General features: G+C 48.2%; 1 protein-coding gene across 3 annotated transcripts in view; it reads left to right on the plus strand.

Moving 5' to 3' along the window:
* Positions 1 to 3,445: 3,445 nt before the first annotated feature.
* GRAMD1A (GRAM domain containing 1A) overlaps positions 3,446 to 18,041 on the plus strand; it is a 52,368-nt gene continuing 37,772 nt past the window's right edge. The window contains exon 1 of one of the 3 annotated variants that reach the window (XM_081018779.1): positions 3,446 to 3,602. Coding sequence is in view for 1 of the 3 variants with exons in the window: in XM_081018778.1 (XP_080874904.1) it covers positions 8,565 to 8,572 (8 nt within the window). In the remaining 2 variants the exon portion in view is untranslated. Of the gene's footprint in view, positions 3,603 to 8,453; positions 8,573 to 18,041 lie in introns of those variants that run through there. The other 2 variants (XM_081018778.1, XM_081018780.1) reach the window with 2 other exon arrangements.

Here is an 18,041-nt window from a genome sequence, read left to right on the forward strand (position 1 = left end):
GACGGAGGTGGTGGTCTCAGTCTGTGGGGGGCGGGGGCATTTTTGGTATATCTGGTCTTGGTGTGTGAGATTTATCCTGTGAATAAATAATTACCCAGGACTTTAGTTGCTCCCTTCTTCGGTGGGGATACGAGATTACCCTCGCCTTAAGACTCAAACCCCACCACCACCGCCATCACCCACAGTTTATTCATGGCCAACTCTTAGGTAGCATTTGTTCCTAAGCCTAACAGGGAACACTGTTAAGTAAGTTTTCTACAGGGGTGGTCAACCTTTTTGGGGGGTGCTCAGGCCCCACATTCACATTTTGCTAACCCTCTGGGGGTTGCATGCCAGGAGCATGCAAACACTTGAGCATGCAAACTTTCGGATGATCAGTTTGATAATTGGGGAAAGGGAAGGTTTCTTCACCACCACTGCGCTGGGCTTTTCCCACCTCCTCCTCTCTCTCTTTGCTGTCGCCACCAAAAGCAAAAGATTCTTTTCAGGGGGAAGCAGAACAAATTGCTTTAGGAGCCAAATCAGACCCCTGAAAAGCGGGGGGGGGGGGGGTAGCTGGCTCTGTTCTCCAGCGGTGAAATGAAAGGTATGGAGAGATTTTAGCTCCATGATGGAGCACGCACTTGGCAGGCCAAAGGTCCTGGGATCGCCAGTGGAAATTAGCAGGGAACCTCTGGCCCATGTTCCAGTCTTGCTCTTGCTAGGGGGTCCCGTTTGTCTTTTCAGAATGGGGAAATGAGCCCTGCAATGCTCAGTGGTGGGAAAGCACAGCACGTCCATGCGTTTAAAACTGCCCAAAAGGTCTTGTGTAGGCAAAGGCGCGGCTTCCTCCCGTCTGAGCTGCTTTGGACATCATTTGTTACTAGAGGGAATCGCTTCACCCTGAACAACATGGCGGCCAGTTAAATAAAGACAGGGATGGATTTTCCCCCTCCGAACTGTTTTGAAGAGGCACGAAGTGCAGAAAGGGGTGTGGTTGACAGCTTGTAGTTGAAGCCGGTACTTCAAAAGGATGCCCCTTTTAGATTTCTTAAGAGCTTTTTATTGCAACGCCAAAGTGATATTGGACAAAAAACAAAGAAAAGTTTTTAAAATATTGCATTACATGTGATAACTGGCTTACAAATACGAGGAGGCCTGTGTTAAGAAGCAAAAATGTTTGAGTATATGTTTGCTGTTGATGCAATTATCACCACCTGCTTTCTGCGTTTTGCTCCCATGTGACTGTTTACAATCTCCCTCCCTGAATCGTGTAAATATATCTGTAACTCAGGATAATGCTTCACTGTCTGATGAAGATTGACTGTAGTCCATGACGCCTTATGCTGCAATACATTTACAGTGGTACCTTGGGTTAAGTACTTAATTCATTCCGGAGGTCCGTTCTTAACCTGAAACTGTTCTTAACCTGAGGTACCACTTTAGCTAATGGGGCCTCCTGCTGCCGCCGCACAATTTCTGTTCTCATCCTGAAACAAAGTTCTTAACCCGAGGTAATATTTCTGGGTTAGCCGAGTCTGTAACCTGAAGCGTATGTAACCTGAAGCGTATGTAACCTGAGGTATCACTGTATTAGTCTTAAATATGCCGCAAGACTCTTAGCTGTGTGCGCTGCAGTAGACTTAAATGTGACCTTGTGCCTATAGCTCTTTGAAGGGGCTGTGGAAGGCAGGAGCCCAAGCAAAGTGACGCCTTCCCCAATAATTTAACAGTTACAGAACATGTTGTTCTTTCTTTCTTCAAGGGATGCAGGTTCCCTCACTAACATTGGCATACACATGGTAAAACAAAGAGGTGATAAAAGACTCGGGAATATAAGAACCCATCTTGTCCAAAATCCTGTTTTCACAGTGGCCAAACAGATGCCTCTAGGAAGCCCGTAAGGAAGACCTGAGAGCAACAGCAACACTCCCCACTTGTGTGGTGCAGTGGTTAAGAGCGGTAGACTTGTAATCTGGTGAACCGGGTTCGCATCTCCGCTCCTCCACCTGCAGCTGCTGGGTGACCTTGGGCTAGTCACACTTCTCTGAAGTCTCTCAGCCCCACTCACCTCACAGTGTTTGTTGTGGGGGAGGAAGGGAAAGGAGAATGTTAGCCGCTTTGAGACTCCTTCAGGTAGTGATAAAGCGGAATATCAAATCCAAACTCCTCCTCTTCTTCTTCTTGTGGTTCCCGTAGGGCTGTGCGCACAAACCTGGTTCCAGCCCCAAATCAATTTGGGGGTTGGAGCTTCTGTTGTAATTCCTCGCCCCCTATACTGTGAAGGGCAGCAGGGCCAATCCTGCTGTGCTCTCCTCCCCAGCGTGTTCTCTGGGGCATGTGGTGAAGCAGACCCCTGAAGCCTGCAGTATTGCCCCCTGCGTTCTCCCGCTGCTGAGCAGAAGCTTCAGTCCTGTTCGGTTTGACAAATGTACCTGTGTTCCCTTGCTGGGAGCAGGTGTGCACGGCTAAAAGGTCCTGACACTCCTGAATCACTCCAGGAGACCCTGGAAAATTGGGTTTTCTAACTCAGCTGGGGATTTGGAATTTGGCATAATTTGGGGAACAGCCCTAATTCCCAAGGAGGCCTACTAATTCTCTGACAGTGGAGGTAAGAAACATTGATAGCCTTATTCCCTGCGAGTGTATCTAACCCTTTTTTAAAGCCATTCGAGTCAGTGGCCATCGAGACATCTTGTGAGAGTGAATCCCATCGTTTATAACTGCACAGAATGAAGAAATACTTGCTTTTGTCCTGTCCTGAATCGTCCTTTTCCATGCAAACAGCGGGTGATTTATTAACGGACATGTGGGGGGGGGGTGGGCAGGAAACAAGTCAATCTATTCTGTCAAATGCCCGGAGGAAACGGTGCGTTGCTGGCGTAATGCCAATATGACGTGTGCCCGTGCACCATGGATGTCTGATAAGCTTCCAGGCAAATCTCGACTTGTGTTTACTTTGGGTTTATTGGCTTGCAAAGCAAACATGGTTCCATGTTCACTTTTCTTTTGGGACTGAAGGGACACGTGCCGGGCAGAAGCAGAGTCAGGATCTTCCTGCTCATCCAATTCTGCATTTGACCACCAGCTCCAAACTCCCATTGGCCATTCTGACTGGGGCAGATGGGAAGCAGGAGCCCCCAAGCTGGAGGGCCACAGGCTGCCCAAACCTCTCTTTTAAGTCCTTGCACAATGCCTTTTATTTTAGCGGACTACATTTCCCACGAGCCCAGGCCAGAAAGGCCAAATGAGGGTAATGGGAGTTATAATCCACAAAGCCTGGAAGGCCCCCCCAATTGGCTACCCCTGCTTTTATCTGGAAGCGTTACTAGTGGATTTGAAGGGAGCCTTTTTTGCAGAGGACGAGAATATGAGGGTTGTCCTTGCCTTTCGTGTTTGCTTGTTTTTTTAAATCAAGGAAGTAGATGCACACTCCCAAGAATGAGCATAGCTCACAAAGGCAACAGCCACAGAATGCAGAGTGTCCGTTGGAAAAGGAAAACGGAAAAACGAGTGGGTGTCGGGTAGAATGGTTGCCTTGAGCTCTTTCAGTTTATGTAATCCCAGTGGAGGAGATGGCTGGGCAGCTGGCACAACGAAGGAGAAACAAGCCTTACTAGGAGGTGAGGTATTTTACTACAGGCCCCACCTGTTGCTTTAGCCTCTGGACCTAGAGATATTACTCCCACACCTGTTTTTCCCCCTTACTTGAGGTGTGTGGTGAACTTTCTGCCCTCCAGATGTGGCTGAACTACAACTCCCACTGTCCCCAGCCATTGGTCATGTTTGCTCGGGTTGATGGGAGTTGTGGTTCAGCAACAACCCCAGGCGTTTGGCTGATTTGACATCTGATGCCCTTTTAAATGTACTGTGGGAGTGGGGGGATTATTGGTTTGCCGTTGTTATTTTTATTATGCATTTTTTTGTTGTTTTGCAATTTTTTTGTCGTGAACCTACGGGTGAAGGGCGGTATAAAAATTTAAACAACATTTGGAGGGACAAAAGGTTCCTGTGCCTGACACTTCAACACTGCTTACTGTTTTGGGGTTTTTTTTGTGTTGGTGGGGGGTTGTTCTTGCTCATTCTGCTGAATGGGGTCCTAGACGTTTGCCACAGACGGCACCACTGTCTGAGGTTTTACAATGAGATTTATTTATTTACAGTGTTTTACAGACACACACACACACACACACACACACACACACACACACACCTTTTAGCAGAAAAGACTTTTGGAGCAGCTTACAAAAATCAGTCCTAAGACAGGCCCTGCTTTCAGACAATTTAAAAGGATATGGCACATAAGGAAAAGGCAATGGGAGGGAGGAGGGGAAAGCAAGTTCTAGTGCAAGTTTTTTGGAAGTTGTGGCCAATGGCTGTGGCAGTTTGGGCAGTTTTGATAAAGGGCAGCCCCTCCCTTGAAACACTGTTCTGCCCCCACTAGATCACATCCAGGAGCAAAGCTGGTGACAATGTCTAGGTCAGGAGGACACAGCATCTCCTGCCACGCAGCTCTTCCCTTGGAAAGCAGCGATAATCCTCAGAGGAAGGGTGCTTGATGGAGATACTCTCCTCCCTTGCCAATATCAGTAATTACTGTTGTGAGCAATAAAAAGAAACACTTCAAAAAATTCCCTCCTCTCACAAGATCCAGGAAAAAATTGTTTAAGAAAACAGGATCTGGTGTTTGCAAATGTTAAAAAAGTGGATGCTCAGCCCCCAAAGTGTAAAAATATGCTATAAAGAACCCCAACTACTTCGGTGGTTTGTTCACCTCCTATATTTGTTCAAATGTTTATCTATCTATTTATTGGGGCTTCCCCTGGGCATCAGGTTAGTCACTTTGAGAGTGTGAGGTGCTGGGGTGAGATGGACCTGTGGCTTGACACAGAGGGTCTTTTCTTATGATCTAATTTTTAAAATGTCTACCCACACTTTTTGACTGCAAAGCTTCCCCCCCCCCCCCAGCAACAGCTTGCAATACATTTAAAAAATGGACGGTAAGATAAACAAACAAGCATAAAACATAGTCAATATCAGAATGCTAATACTGGAGCCCAAACTAAAATGCCATTCAAGAACCTAAGAAGGCCCATCTAGTCCAGCATCCCGTTCTCACTGCCAGTGGAAGCCAAATAAATAAAGGAGATAGGGCAAAACAATTCATGTACTGTAGTTGTTCTTTCCATGCATATTATTTTTCTCCTTGGGAGGCTGAGCGTTCGTCTGATGTCAAATTCAGATTGTGTAGTTATAGTTGCTTAGAAGGTCTTGTGCAACAAACCCTCATCCCCAAAAGTCAAAGTGTGGGAACTGTATGGGATAAAGCTTGCTCTGATGCAACATCGCCAAACCTACACCACCTACCGTATTTTTCGCTCTATAAGACGCACCACACCACAAGACGCACCTAGTTTTTGGAGGAGGAAAACAAGAAAAAAATATTCTGAATCTCAGAAGCCAGAACAGCAAGAGGGATCGCTGTGCAGTGAAAGCAGCAATCCCTCTTGCTGTTCTGGCTTCTGGGATAGCTGCGCAGCCTGCATTTGCTCCATAAGACGCACACACATTTCCCCTTACTTTTTAGGAGGGAAAAAGTGAGTCTTATAGAGCAAAAAATACGGTAATCTCCATGCAAACAAATCAGCATGACTGCTCAATAAGCAGGTAGCCTGGAAGTGCCACTGGTGCTGATACTCAATAGGCTCCGCTCTGTGCCCTTGTAGCAAGCTTTGAGCCAACCCAACCTCCAAAGGAGGCACGGAGCAAGGCCTCTAATGGCAAATGTACCTGGTTGGCAGAGTTGCCTTTCAGGGCCTGCTAACTTTTTTCGACCAGGAGGCACACCTGTAATTCCGAGAAAGTGCTGTTGGCGCGTTACAAAATGGCTGTCATGGGGTGGGTGGGTGTTACGTAGCACAAAATGGCTGCTGCGGGTGTGCAAAATGGCTGTCACATCGGAAAGGGCATGAAAAGAGGCACTAGCGCAAAATGGTGCCAGCATGCCTCTGCATAAATGGGGGGGGGGACCGTATCACCCGCAAGGGCCCTGCCTCAGAGAGATGCTCTTTGTGTCTTTCCTCTGGTCCCATCTTAGGCAGTCATATTCAAAAAGTGCAATGGCTGCACAAGCTGTTTCTGTGTGTATATGACGTACTGGCTCCATGTTTGAGGAGACCCTCTGGGCAAAGTGCTCTGGTGGACCCCCCCCTCTTTTGTTAATAGGCTCTGGCACGCTTAGCTGATAGCACCATGTTGCAAGTCTAGGGGCATTGTAGGAAACTTAAATAGGCCTAGTTGCCTTGGCCTGCTTGGAGTTACTAGGCCACAAAATTATTTTAAGGGGGGAGTCCAGAGCAGATATCAGCAACCCAAGGAAGCAGGTGCCAGTCTGTATATGCATGTGCCTGTGTATGTAGCGGAGGAGCTCTATTTGTTCCGAAACAAAATTGTGCCATTTGAATGCTGGGGAATTCACTTTCCCTACAATGACCTCAAAGACAATGTCTGGGCAGCTCTCCCACGAATGAGTACTGTACATTTATTGCACATTTTAAAATTCCATCATTTGGAAAGGCCCTGCTTTTGTCTGCCACCATGAAATGAGTCAGGAGGCTTGTGTGTGTCTTGGAAAGGGTGCTTGTTTTGAATAGCACACCAAAAATGTTTAACTATTCCTAGGAGTACATAACTGTTTGGCAAGGGAAGGACACCAGTAGCTGATCCAGTGCATACCGCAAAGTGCATGGCTGCATGCTGAAAGTGCAGTGATGTCATATAAACAATGGCTAGAGGAAGTAGGTTTGGATGTGGGTTCCGGTTCCATTTAAGACATCATCTTCACATAAGGAGAGGCAGTTGTCGGATAATGACAGCTTAAAGAAGCAATACAATTGTCTAGCAAAGAATGTTTACATTCCTTTTGAGATTAAAAAAAAAAAGAGGAAAATGTAGCATCTTAAGTTTGATTTGGAATGGCTGATCCTTAATGCTGAAAATGTTGTATTTGTGGACTTATTTATATACTGCCATGAATTTGCGAATTCATGGCACTATATTACAGGCCTCTGCTTCTAGGAGTCTACAATTAAAGTTCACAACTGAGGAAGAGGGAAATGGGGAAGGGGCAACGCTCAGCGGACGAACATCAGTGATCAGTCCCTGGCATCTCCAGGTACCAGGGCTGGGAGAGACCCTTGCCTGATGTTCTGCAAAGCCTCTACCTGTCAGTAGTAGTCAGGGGTAGTCAATGTGGTGCCCTCCAGATGCTGGGACTAGGGCTTCCATCACCCTTGATCATTAATCATGCTGTTGTAGCCTAATGAGTTTTTCATTTAGAACATCTGGAGGGCACCATGTTGGAGGGCACAGTTGGTAGAGCATAAGTCTCTTAATCGCAGGGTTGTGGGTTCGAGCCCAACGTTGGGCAAAAGATTCCTGGATTGCAGGGGGTTGGGCAAGATGACCTTGGTGGTCCTTTCCAGTTCTACGATTCTGTGATTCTATGAAGGGCAGTGGTTTCACTGTGTAAGGCAGCTTCCTAAAAGGAGGGGTTCACTGGAGAAAGAGGCATTTATTTCACTTAGTTACAGTGGGTTATGGAGACTAAGGAATTAATGTGTCACCCACACCCACCTCATTCCCGGCAGTGGAGGGTGGCTAATTGCTGGTGTCAAACCATTGCTGGAGACTCAGTTTCTGTGGAATAAAGGGCAAGGAGTTGCTTCTGCTTTGAAACCTGGTCTTCTAACTACCGTATAACTAAATCTGAGATCTTGTTGATGCATTTTTAATGTTAAGCATTAACTATCCAGAAACAATAGTTTTACACCTTGCGCAGGCACATACTCTCTGTCTTCCTCTCAGTCTTGCAGCAGCCTCCATAATTGGGCAACTATCCAAAGCATAAGATTTATTTATTTTTTAAAAATGGATTCTTCTCCCGAGCTGCGCAGCAAAGGCAGCCTGGAATTCTGATTCCACCGAAGGAAGACATGCGCTGCCGTCCCAGTGATTCGCTCAAGGTCAACGCGACTCCCCAGGCCTGCCTGATCATTTCCCCCGCCCGCAACGTTTTGGGAGCGGAAGAACCCAGGAGTCCGGGCTGCCAGTCCCGGTCCGCTAGACCCCTAACTTTCTCTGGCCCTGGGCAGGAACCCAGCTTCCCAGATCCACTTCCTGATCCAGAAACGAACCCCACGAGAACCCAGCCTGCTTTGCCAGCCTAACTAGGCCGCTCCCCCCCCCTTTATTGGGGTGCGTGCGCGGAATAGAGCGGACCCAGGAGTCCCGGCTCGGCTCCCCGCACCCCCCGCCTCCTCTCTGCTCTGGCCCCTCCCTCTCCGGCTTGCCTTCGCTGCCGCGCTGCGCGGGGCTGGAGCCGCCGGGGGTGCGCGCAACGAAAGGGGCGGCCGCCGCCGCCGAGGAAGGAGGAGGGCGGGGAGGGACGGAGGGAGCGCGGGGCCTGCCTCTCCTTCCTCTTCCTCTGCGCGGCACCAGGGCCGCCGGCCGGGACCAGCGCTCGCCTCTCCATCCCGGCCGGGCGGGGAGGGGGGAGCCGCCCGCCCCGCCGGCCGCCTTGGGCTATGTTCGAGTAAGGAAAGCGCGGCGCGGGGGGACCGGGGTGCATGGCCGGCGGGCGGGAGGGATCGGCGGCGAGCGATGCCGGCCGCGTCGGGAGCGGGAAGGAGAGCCAGGATCGCGCCGAGGGAGGACGGCTCTTGGCTGCAAGCAGGGGGCGGGGAGATGGGGGGATCGGGGCTGCGGGGATCTCTCAAGCCGGGCTGGGAAAGCGGGCGACCGTCTCCTCCTCCTCCGGGCTTGTGCCCGCTCTCCCAGCGCTTCGGAAGCCGGACTGGCCACTTGTCAGCTGAGAGGCGGAGAAGGATGGATGGAGGCAGAGGGATGGACACAAAGGAGCTGCCGGGAAAGAGGGAGAGGGCGGGTGGCAATGGAGGGTTGTGTTTGCGTGGGACCCGGGAAACGGGTTTCTTTCTCCCTCTGTCTCTCTCTTCGCGGAGGTGCAGATCTTCCAAAACACCCGGCGAGGCGGAGGAGCAAAACCCTCGGCTCCTCTGCCTTAATCTCCGGAAGGCGGTGGGGGAGAGGGGTGCGCGCGCGTGCGTGCGTTTGCAACCTCTTTTTGGAAAGTCTTGTAGGATGGGGGGGCGAGGGGAGGTTTCAGATCGGTCAGCCCCCCCCCCCCCGCTGCACTCCGATTTCTCCCACCCACTCCCTTTGCTACAGGTGCGTGTTTATCAGCGTCTAGTTCTCTCACGGTGTGACATCAGTCTGTGTTCAGCAGTGGTAGCAGCGTGGTCTTTGTAGCGCCATCGTTGGGGAAGCCTTTGTTCCGCGTGTCCCTCCACGCATTTACGTGTGCTTGTGTGTGCATATGGATGCAACGAGGAGGGGGCTTGAGATCCCATCCCCCACTGCAAAAACTGATATTCTCCATCGCAATACTGGAAAGTGTAAGGGTGCAGGGAGAGTGTCGCCCGTTGTTCTCCCCTTCATCTACTTGGGGAAGGGGTCGATGAAGGCGAGACTTGGATTGACAGCTGTGCGGAAGGGTAATGGGCAGCAGTAGCTCTTGGCCCATCTGGGAGTTAGAACATAATTCTCTGGCCTCTGCTGACTTCTTGGGCTTGCGTGTTTGTGTATAAACGAATAATAATAATGCCTGTGCTAGCAGACACACACACACACACACACACACACACACACACGTGCCTTGTGATTAAATGGGGGAAAGTTGGAACCAGGATCTCCTGAGATTCCTTCTTTACTCTGGGGAGGTATTTGTCAGTGGCTTTTTAGTAAAAGGAACAGGCTTGTGTGAGGTTCTTCATGATTGGGCTTTTAAGCTAAGGATCTTTTAATTTCAATATACTTTTTTGGGAGTACAGGAAAGTAAAGGGAATCCCTTGAGAGGTGTGTGTGTGTGTGTGTGTGTGTGTGTGGTGTGTGTGTGTGTGTGTGGTGTGTGTGTGTGTATGTGTGTGTGTGTGTGTGTGTGTGTGTGTGTGTGTTTTCTTCAAGCTTCTAATTTAAGTGCTTGTGGTTAAAGCGGTTTTACAAATTGGTTTTACAAAGTTCTGATTTTATTACTTCAATATTTTAAAGGCCAGTCTTAGGATATTGAGAATATGGAGATTATAGGACTAGGGGGTAAGAAAGTAATAAAATATTACATTTGGCCCCAATACAAGTTTTTCAACTCATGCTGGAGTAACCAACATGGTGCTATCCAGATATTTCTGGATTGCAACTCCCACCAGCCCTGCCCATTGGCATATGGAGACCACCATGGTGGTTATAGATTAGAGTCTTCTGGTGATCCAGACCACTGAGTGTCACAAGCAGAAAACAGGATTCCTGATGACCAGGTAGTAACAGGTTACTTAAGTAAGTGAGCCAAGTTTCGTACATCAGACCAATAAACAAATGCGGTATATAGCCAAATGGATCTGGAAGAAAGTGTTTTTTAAAAAATACACACTAATAAATAGATTAGATCCTGAACATAAAGGCAAACCTATCGATGTTCATTTCACCCATCACAGGAAAAAACAAGTCTCTTCATTTCTAGTGTGGATAAGTAATATACTTTCTGTACCATCTGAAGGTCATTTGGATGCCTGAAAACACACAGAACATGAACTCCTGGTAGTCAAAAGACATTCACATTACAGGAAGGTCACAGTTGCCCCATGGATCTCATTGACATTAGCGAGTTATCAGGGAGGCTCCAGATGAAAACTTCTGAAGTATCTTTCCTTACTTGAACCATGGGTTAAAACCACAGGGTTTAGCCCTGAATTCCTCCGCAGCTATACAGTTAGGTGTCTTTTACACATTCTCACAGCTCCGTGAAAACTATTTATGAGCAGCTCCTGTGCAGCCACTCGGGCAGTCAGCTAATCACGCAGATCTTTCACACAGAATCAGAAGTGCTCCCTTGCTGGTGCAGTTCTAATTCCATAGAAAAGACTTAACATCAGGGATGGAGAAGTTGTGGCCCTAGGCATGTTGCTGGACTCCAGATCCCATCACCCTTGACAAATGGTCTCTCTGGCCAGGGCTGATGAGAATTTGAATCCAACAATGAAGGAGGGCCGCACAGGTCCCCCCCCCCCCCCGACCTCTACAATCAGGCCTCTCAGCCACGTCACTGGGTTATTTATGCATTCTCAGTGCATGGGAGCTGCTGGCGGTTACAACGCTTTCAGGAGGCCAGGAAAACATAAAAAGGCATGTCAGGGCAAGGCTGACCCCAACCCACCTCCCCCAGGACATTTGGCTACCCAAGCAACTCCACAGCAACTTGGGTAAAGTGGGCCTCAGGATGCCTTCCTTGTATGTGTGTGGCTCCACCATCCTTTCGCAAGTGACCTTCGGGTGTGTCTTTTGGATCACGTGCGGCCAGCACCTCCGAAAACCTTGTTACCCTAATCAGCTGCTTGAGTTGCTTGTGCAATTTTGATCAGCCGCAGTCTACACTGAGGGTGTTTCGAAAACACCCTGAAGTGTGGAGAATCCCTGTGACAAAAGCTTGAGCCCTTGGGGGGGGGGCACAGCCGCCCCTGTGCCTTCCTATTCTGGAGCTGAGGAGCCCAGGCAATGGAAGTGGCTCACAGGAAACTCTTGTCTCTTCCCTCCTTCTCCCCACAATGCCTGACATCTGGGGCATCATCCTGCCAATCTGGCACAATTCTGGCTACAAATGTGGTTCCTGCCTTGGCACAGGGCTCTCTGATCTGAATCTTCAGCCTCCCACCACCTGCGGGGATGAACTGTCGCTCTCTGTCTGTCGACCCTTTCCCTGTCAGCCCTGCGGTTCCTGTGACAGCCGCCCCCATCTGCTGAAGGCCTGACCTCTTCCTCCCTCTGGACACCGGGGTCTGCGTGGCACGTGGATGGGAGGCAAGGCGAGGGAACTAGGTTGCTCAATGCCATGCCAAGGTCGGCCCCAGAGAGAGCATTAGCATTTCATTAGAGCGTATGCTGTGGCCACATAGAGCATGGGAGAACAAGGAGCATGACATGCACAGTCCCCTCTTGTGCTTTATGAATAGGGAAACAGTGCATACAAAATCTGGGGCCAGCCATGAGAGGTTTTAAGAGGGACTGATCTGGAGGCTTGACTAATTTTGGAGGGTGTTAATGACAGGTTGGGGTGACCTCTGTCAAGGATGAAGTAGGAAGAATTATTTCCACAAGCCTCAAAGATCTGTAGTGTTAATTCTTTACAGGCCTAGGATCCACTCGCTTTAACTATTTTGCAACATAGGGCCTATTTATTATTTCTCATCCATTTACGTTTCTCTGTTTCTCTCTTCTTTCCCACTTTCTTGTGGCACAAAGCTGGGTACAGTTATTGTTGCTGTGGATGTTATTTAATTTACATACAGCTTAATGGCAAACTAGGCATCTAAGGCATTTATGAGTAAAAAAAACCCATGACAGAAACATTAAACATTCCTAATTAAAACATGCAACCAAGCTATCCCATTTAAAAAAACATTGCAGTTAAATTGGGTGGGCCCTTCCTAGCAAGTATGGATGGCATCTGTCTATCTCGGGAGACAATGGAAGGGTGTGCCTTTGGAGGTGAAGTCAAACCATTGGAGAGTTACACCACCTGCTGTGGCTATAGAGACGGATACGGAAGAGACATGTTTTGTTGCAGTGGGGGCAGATGAAGGTGTTTGGCTGCAAGTATACATGCAGCAGTAGGCAGCAGCTGCAGTGCCACAATCAGTGGGTAGCTGTGAGCTGTCCACCATTTTTTTTGTGTCAGCATTGGTAGGCCCTCTGGGGCTCTAGGCTAAGGTTGCCAGATGTTGCGATTGGCCTGTCGAGGCATATCTGTGCTGCAGTCACAACAGTCTGTCTCGTCTGCCAGGGTATCCTGGGAATTGTACTTGTAAAGCTACCTGAGTTGGCAGCTGCCACCACATCTTGCAGTAGCAAATCCTGTAGTTTTTATCTTTGAAGGTGACCCAGAAACTACAACTAATTCAGAATGTGGTAGCTAGACTGGTGACTGGGAGCGGCCACTGAGACCACATAACACCGGTCTTGAAAGACCTACATTGGCTCCCAGTATGTTTCCGAGCACAATTTAAAGTGTTGGTGCTGACCTTTAAACCCCTAAACGGCCTCGGTCCAGTATACCTGAAGGAGAGTCTCCACCTCCATCGTTCTGCCTGGACACTGATGTCCATCGCTGAGGGCCTTCTGGCGGTTCCCTCGCTGTGAGAAACCAAGTTACAGAGAACCAGGCAGAAGTTCCACCCTGTGGAACGCCCTCCCACCAGATTTCAAAGAGAAAAATAACTACCAGACTTTTAGAAGACATCTGAAGGCAGCCCTGTTTAGGGAAGCTTTTAATGTTAATAGACTATTGTATTTTAATATTTTGTTGGAAGCCGCCCAGAGTGGCTGGGGAAACCCAGCCAGATGGGTGGGGTATAAATAATAATAATAATAACAACAACAACAACAACAACAACAATAATAATAATAATAATAATAATAATTATTATTATTATATCTGTGTGCTGTCTGAAGAAGTAGGAGCACGATCTAGTTGTAGAAACGTAGGAGAAACTGCCTTACGCAAGGTTTCCGACAGGTGATTCCCAATCCTCCCTAGAGATGCTGAGGATCGAACCTGGGACCTTCTGAATGCTGTGTGGATGCCCTAGCAATGAGCTGTGGCCCCGTCCTTTGTCTCTAACCAAGCTTGCGGCTGATAAACACCAACAACATCCTTCACCTGAAGCAGCCGATCGAGAGAGGGCATCCTCCTTCAAAGCTGCCTCTTGTTGCTTGTCTTCCTCTCCTGCACAGCCCTAATCTTGAATGCTCCTTTTAATCCTCAGCCTCATAAGAACTCCAGATCTCACCCCAGCCCCCCTCTTTCCCTCTCCATACGAGCTCTCCTCTGTTTTGGTCTCTTCCCCCTGCGCTTCACAGCTGCGAGGGGCAACGTAACACCAGCTTTCTTTCCTTTTCTCCTGGGTGAAAACTGTTAGGCAAGGTATCCCTGTTCAAAGGCAGTGTCTTCTATCCGCTTCCGTAAAGTGTAAGTGAATATCGACGAGGCAGCTATTTATTCTCATCACCCAGGGGCAAAACAAAGAGGAGCCATGCTGCCATTTATTCCCAGGAGGGAGCTGGCTAAGAGCCCTGGGGAATATTGTGGGTTGCTAGTTTCCTAATACTATTCTGGAAGGCTTGCTCCAGTGGCTGCAACTTGGGTTTTTGTCCCCCTTCCTCTTATAACCAGTGAGGCCACCAATGAATCTTCCCCTAGGGATGCCTCAGAATCAACACAGGCAGCCTTTTCTTTGTCTGGATAGAGTTGCAGGGCAGGGGTGAGGTTCATAGAGAACATAAAGAGTCCTGCTGAATCAGAGGAAAGGCCTGTCTAGCCCTGTCCTTCTGTTCCCATGGTTACCAACCCAGATGCCTATTTGTAGTCCACCAGCAGGACATAGGGACACAGGAAGCTGTCTAGCTCAGTGTCGTCTACGCTGATTGGCTGTGTCTCTCTAGGTTCCAGGCAGGGGTCTTCTCCATCCCTACCTGGAGATATATGGGATTGAACCTGGGGACATTATGAATGCAAAGCAGGTGCTCTGCCTGCTGAGCTGCATGCCTCCCACGGTTGTTCCCTAGCAACTGATATTCTGAGGCATGCTGCTTCCAATGCTGGAGGTGATGTGTAACCATCGTGACTAGTAGCCTTGTAATCCACAAATTTGTCTTAACTGCTTTTTAAAAAAAGATGTCCAAATTGGCGGCCATCTTTACATGATGTGTAATTAGATGAGGAGGCAGGCTGGCATGTTTGTGTATCTTCTGCTGTCCTGGTCCCATAGACCGATTGTTGCACCATTTTGCTCTGCAAAATGCAACTAGGGATGCATACACGCCATAAATTTAAAGGACACCAAAATCTTGTGGCCCCCCCAAATAATCATGGGATCTGCAGTTTGTTAATTAAGGGTGCTGGGAATTGTAGTTCTCTGGGGGATAAACTACAGACCAAAGATTCTTTGGGGATGTGCTTTAAATCTGCTTCAGATATATGGTGTGTATGTTCACTGGGACTTATGTTCCCTCAGCTGGAAGTGGGTGCATTCTTTCCCTCCAGAGTCTGCAGCTGCGGGTCCTAGATAAGGCCAAGCAATGGTCCATAGAGAAGAAAACAGGGTCAAATGGTACGATTGGCTGAGAGCCACAGCCCTCCCACATGCTACCCAGAACTTGGTGTTCTGAAGTGAAATTCAAGGACAAACAGGAATTAGGAAGAACGACTTGACTCTTCAGTGCATATTTTGACAGGTTGAATTTATGCGGTTATTTTATTTGGGAATATACAGTAACGAAAAGTGGGTAAGAATTTTTTTATATAAATAATAATACTGATAGTAACAACTATTATTAAGAATGCATGTGAAAAGCAATGAGCACTTCCTAGGGATGCTTATGAACTATTTGAGTTGTCTAGCCATTTCCTTTGCTGTTGAAGGTGGGATTCTATATTCTGGTGAAATTTGGAATTTATGTGCGTTTACACAGGGTTCCCCCCTGCAGAGTTGAGAGCACTTCAATTTAAAATGAAGCACTTAAGGAAGCGCACAGGTCTGTGTGCTTCTTGGTGTCTGAATCTGACACCCTATGAGTCGTACAAGGGCATGGTCCAGAGACCCGCCACTCACAGCAGCCTTGGCTGAAATTAAGCAGATCTGGGGCTAGTATGTGCCTGCCTGGATAGGAAGCCACCACGAATCCTGTACGGAGGCCTCACTCTGTCTTCACTGGAGGAAAGAGATCCAAAACTTCCGGCAATCCTTGGTGGTTTGGCAAAATTTGTCCTCACTAAGATTCTGCTCTCACCCCTGAAAGAGGAGTGGGCTTTTTCTCCCTGACATCACCCTGAGTTTTAGGGCTGGGTTCATCCTTCTTCTCCAGTTGTCAATTGGTGATAATCTCTCTGGTGCTGAGCCTTCAGCCCTAGTCTATACATGCCACAGAATGAGATGTAAGATCCTGAGATGGCAGGGTGGAATGGGCCACTTCTCACTTTCGGTGGGGGATGCCATTTTTTGTATGGTAACCCGCTAATTATAGACAGGGCACCCATGGGCACAGTGATACCCATGGGGATTTTCCCTTGTTGCCACAAAGTCTTTAAGCCCCCATGCTGTTGGTGTCTACCATTTTTTCTCCTTAGAAAAGTAAACAGAGCTGACTAAGGAAGTTGGAAAAGTGATACTCTTTCCCATCTCCTTGTTCAACACATATGTGCCTTTCAAGGCTCAGACTGATTCTATCAGATGTACCGGTGTGTAATTTTTACCAAGACGATCCCTTGGAAGAGTGAAATGTGTTAGTGTATTCTTTCTTTCTTTCTTTCTCTTTTGCTTTCTCTGGGGTTTCATCTGAGGTTGAGGGGAAGGAAGTGACGAAAACTCGCTCAAAACCCCAAATCTGCCCAAAGGCCCAAAAAACTTTACAAACTTGGCTCTAGAGCATTGAGGAACAAGTTAAAAAACATTGGTCCCAGTACAGAGCCTTAGCATCTGGCTGGCTACTGTGGAAAACAGGTTGCTGGATAGACCTTTGATCTGATAACAGCAGGGTTCTTATGTTATTATATATTTCAAACAAGACTGCTTTGGGCAGGGCACCCAGTACCATTCTGGACCTGATCCTGTTGTCCTGGGTGGAACACTTAAGTGTTAGCTTGGAGACTTAGGTGTGACTGACTTGACTTAAAACAAAACAAGGCAAATGCAACAATGCCACATTTTTTATACCAGTCATACTTTCAAGGAACCCTTGATGTTTTAAACACCCACACTGTGTGGAATTGGATAGAATATCAGATTTGAAGGTTGTAGGGGGAGCATACAAACAGGAAGGGGGTGTAATGGGTATTTGGGAGTGTGGGTGGGTTGCCAGAGGCCTGCCTATACCTGGAATGGCTTTTAGGCTGGTCCCAGTAACTCCAGGGTCACTCATGTGGTAGCAGTGATTAAAAAGTTTCACTAAATCCCAAATGCCAGGCCAGCCTAATTCAATAAAGCTTGATGCTGATGAGGGGCATAGGATGGGCAATTGCACATTGCAAAAAGGAAAAAAAGAAAGGCTTCAACATAATTTTTTCAAACTTATTTATTTGTGCTTTTATGTCGTGCTTTTATCTTGTACCGCCCTGAGATCTTTTGATAAAGGGTGGTATATAAATTTAATAAACAAAATGAGCATGAAAGAGGTTTAGTGATTTGCACATGCAAGTTGACGTGCATAAATGCAAATTTAGGATGACTTGCTGCAATCTAAATAGAAACACAATGCACCTCCCCATAGCGGGGAAGACTGTGACCAGGCGACCTATGTGTCTGCTACATCTATGCACAAGTGCTTCCTGCTGATGGGCGACATCAAGCCCCGTCCTGCTCTCCCTTCTTAGGGTTCTTTATGTTTAAACCAGACTCGGTTTAAATAGAAGTGTGCCCTCCAACAGCCCTTCAGGTAGCAGGGTTGCCCCTTGTAAAATCAGACACGTGGCATCGGACACAGTGATGGTGAGGCCCAATTTTAGAACAGTGAAAGGAATGGAAACTCAGTTCACAGAACCCAAGCGGCGTTTGAGAAGGGACTTGGCAGGATATGCACATGTCGGGGGAAGGAGACCAGAGTTTACACCTCACCTCTTTGGGCAGAGAGCCAGGGGGCTTGGCTTTGCCTTGGCTTTTGCCTCTTGTCCTGGTATCAAAAACGTCGTGCTCTTTTCTAGGAATTAACTATAGGCATAGAAACAAATACTGATTTTGGAGGTTGGGGGGACTACAGGCTGGCCAGACAGAACTACACTCTCTGAAGAGGCTTGGGTGCTGCAGGAAGAGGATAGAGAAAGCGTTTGGGACAGCCATCCTCCCAAACACTGGCCTGTGTGTATGTTTCCCCCTGCAGCTGTTCAGTGCAAAGCAGCCACCTGCTGCAAGGGGCTGTCCGGGAAGGGCAGACAGAGGCGGGGTTTG

Source organism: Podarcis pityusensis (genome assembly GCF_964106645.2).
Source record: "Podarcis pityusensis genome assembly, chromosome: 8".
NCBI classification, from domain to species: Eukaryota; Metazoa; Chordata; class Lepidosauria; order Squamata; family Lacertidae; genus Podarcis; species Podarcis pityusensis.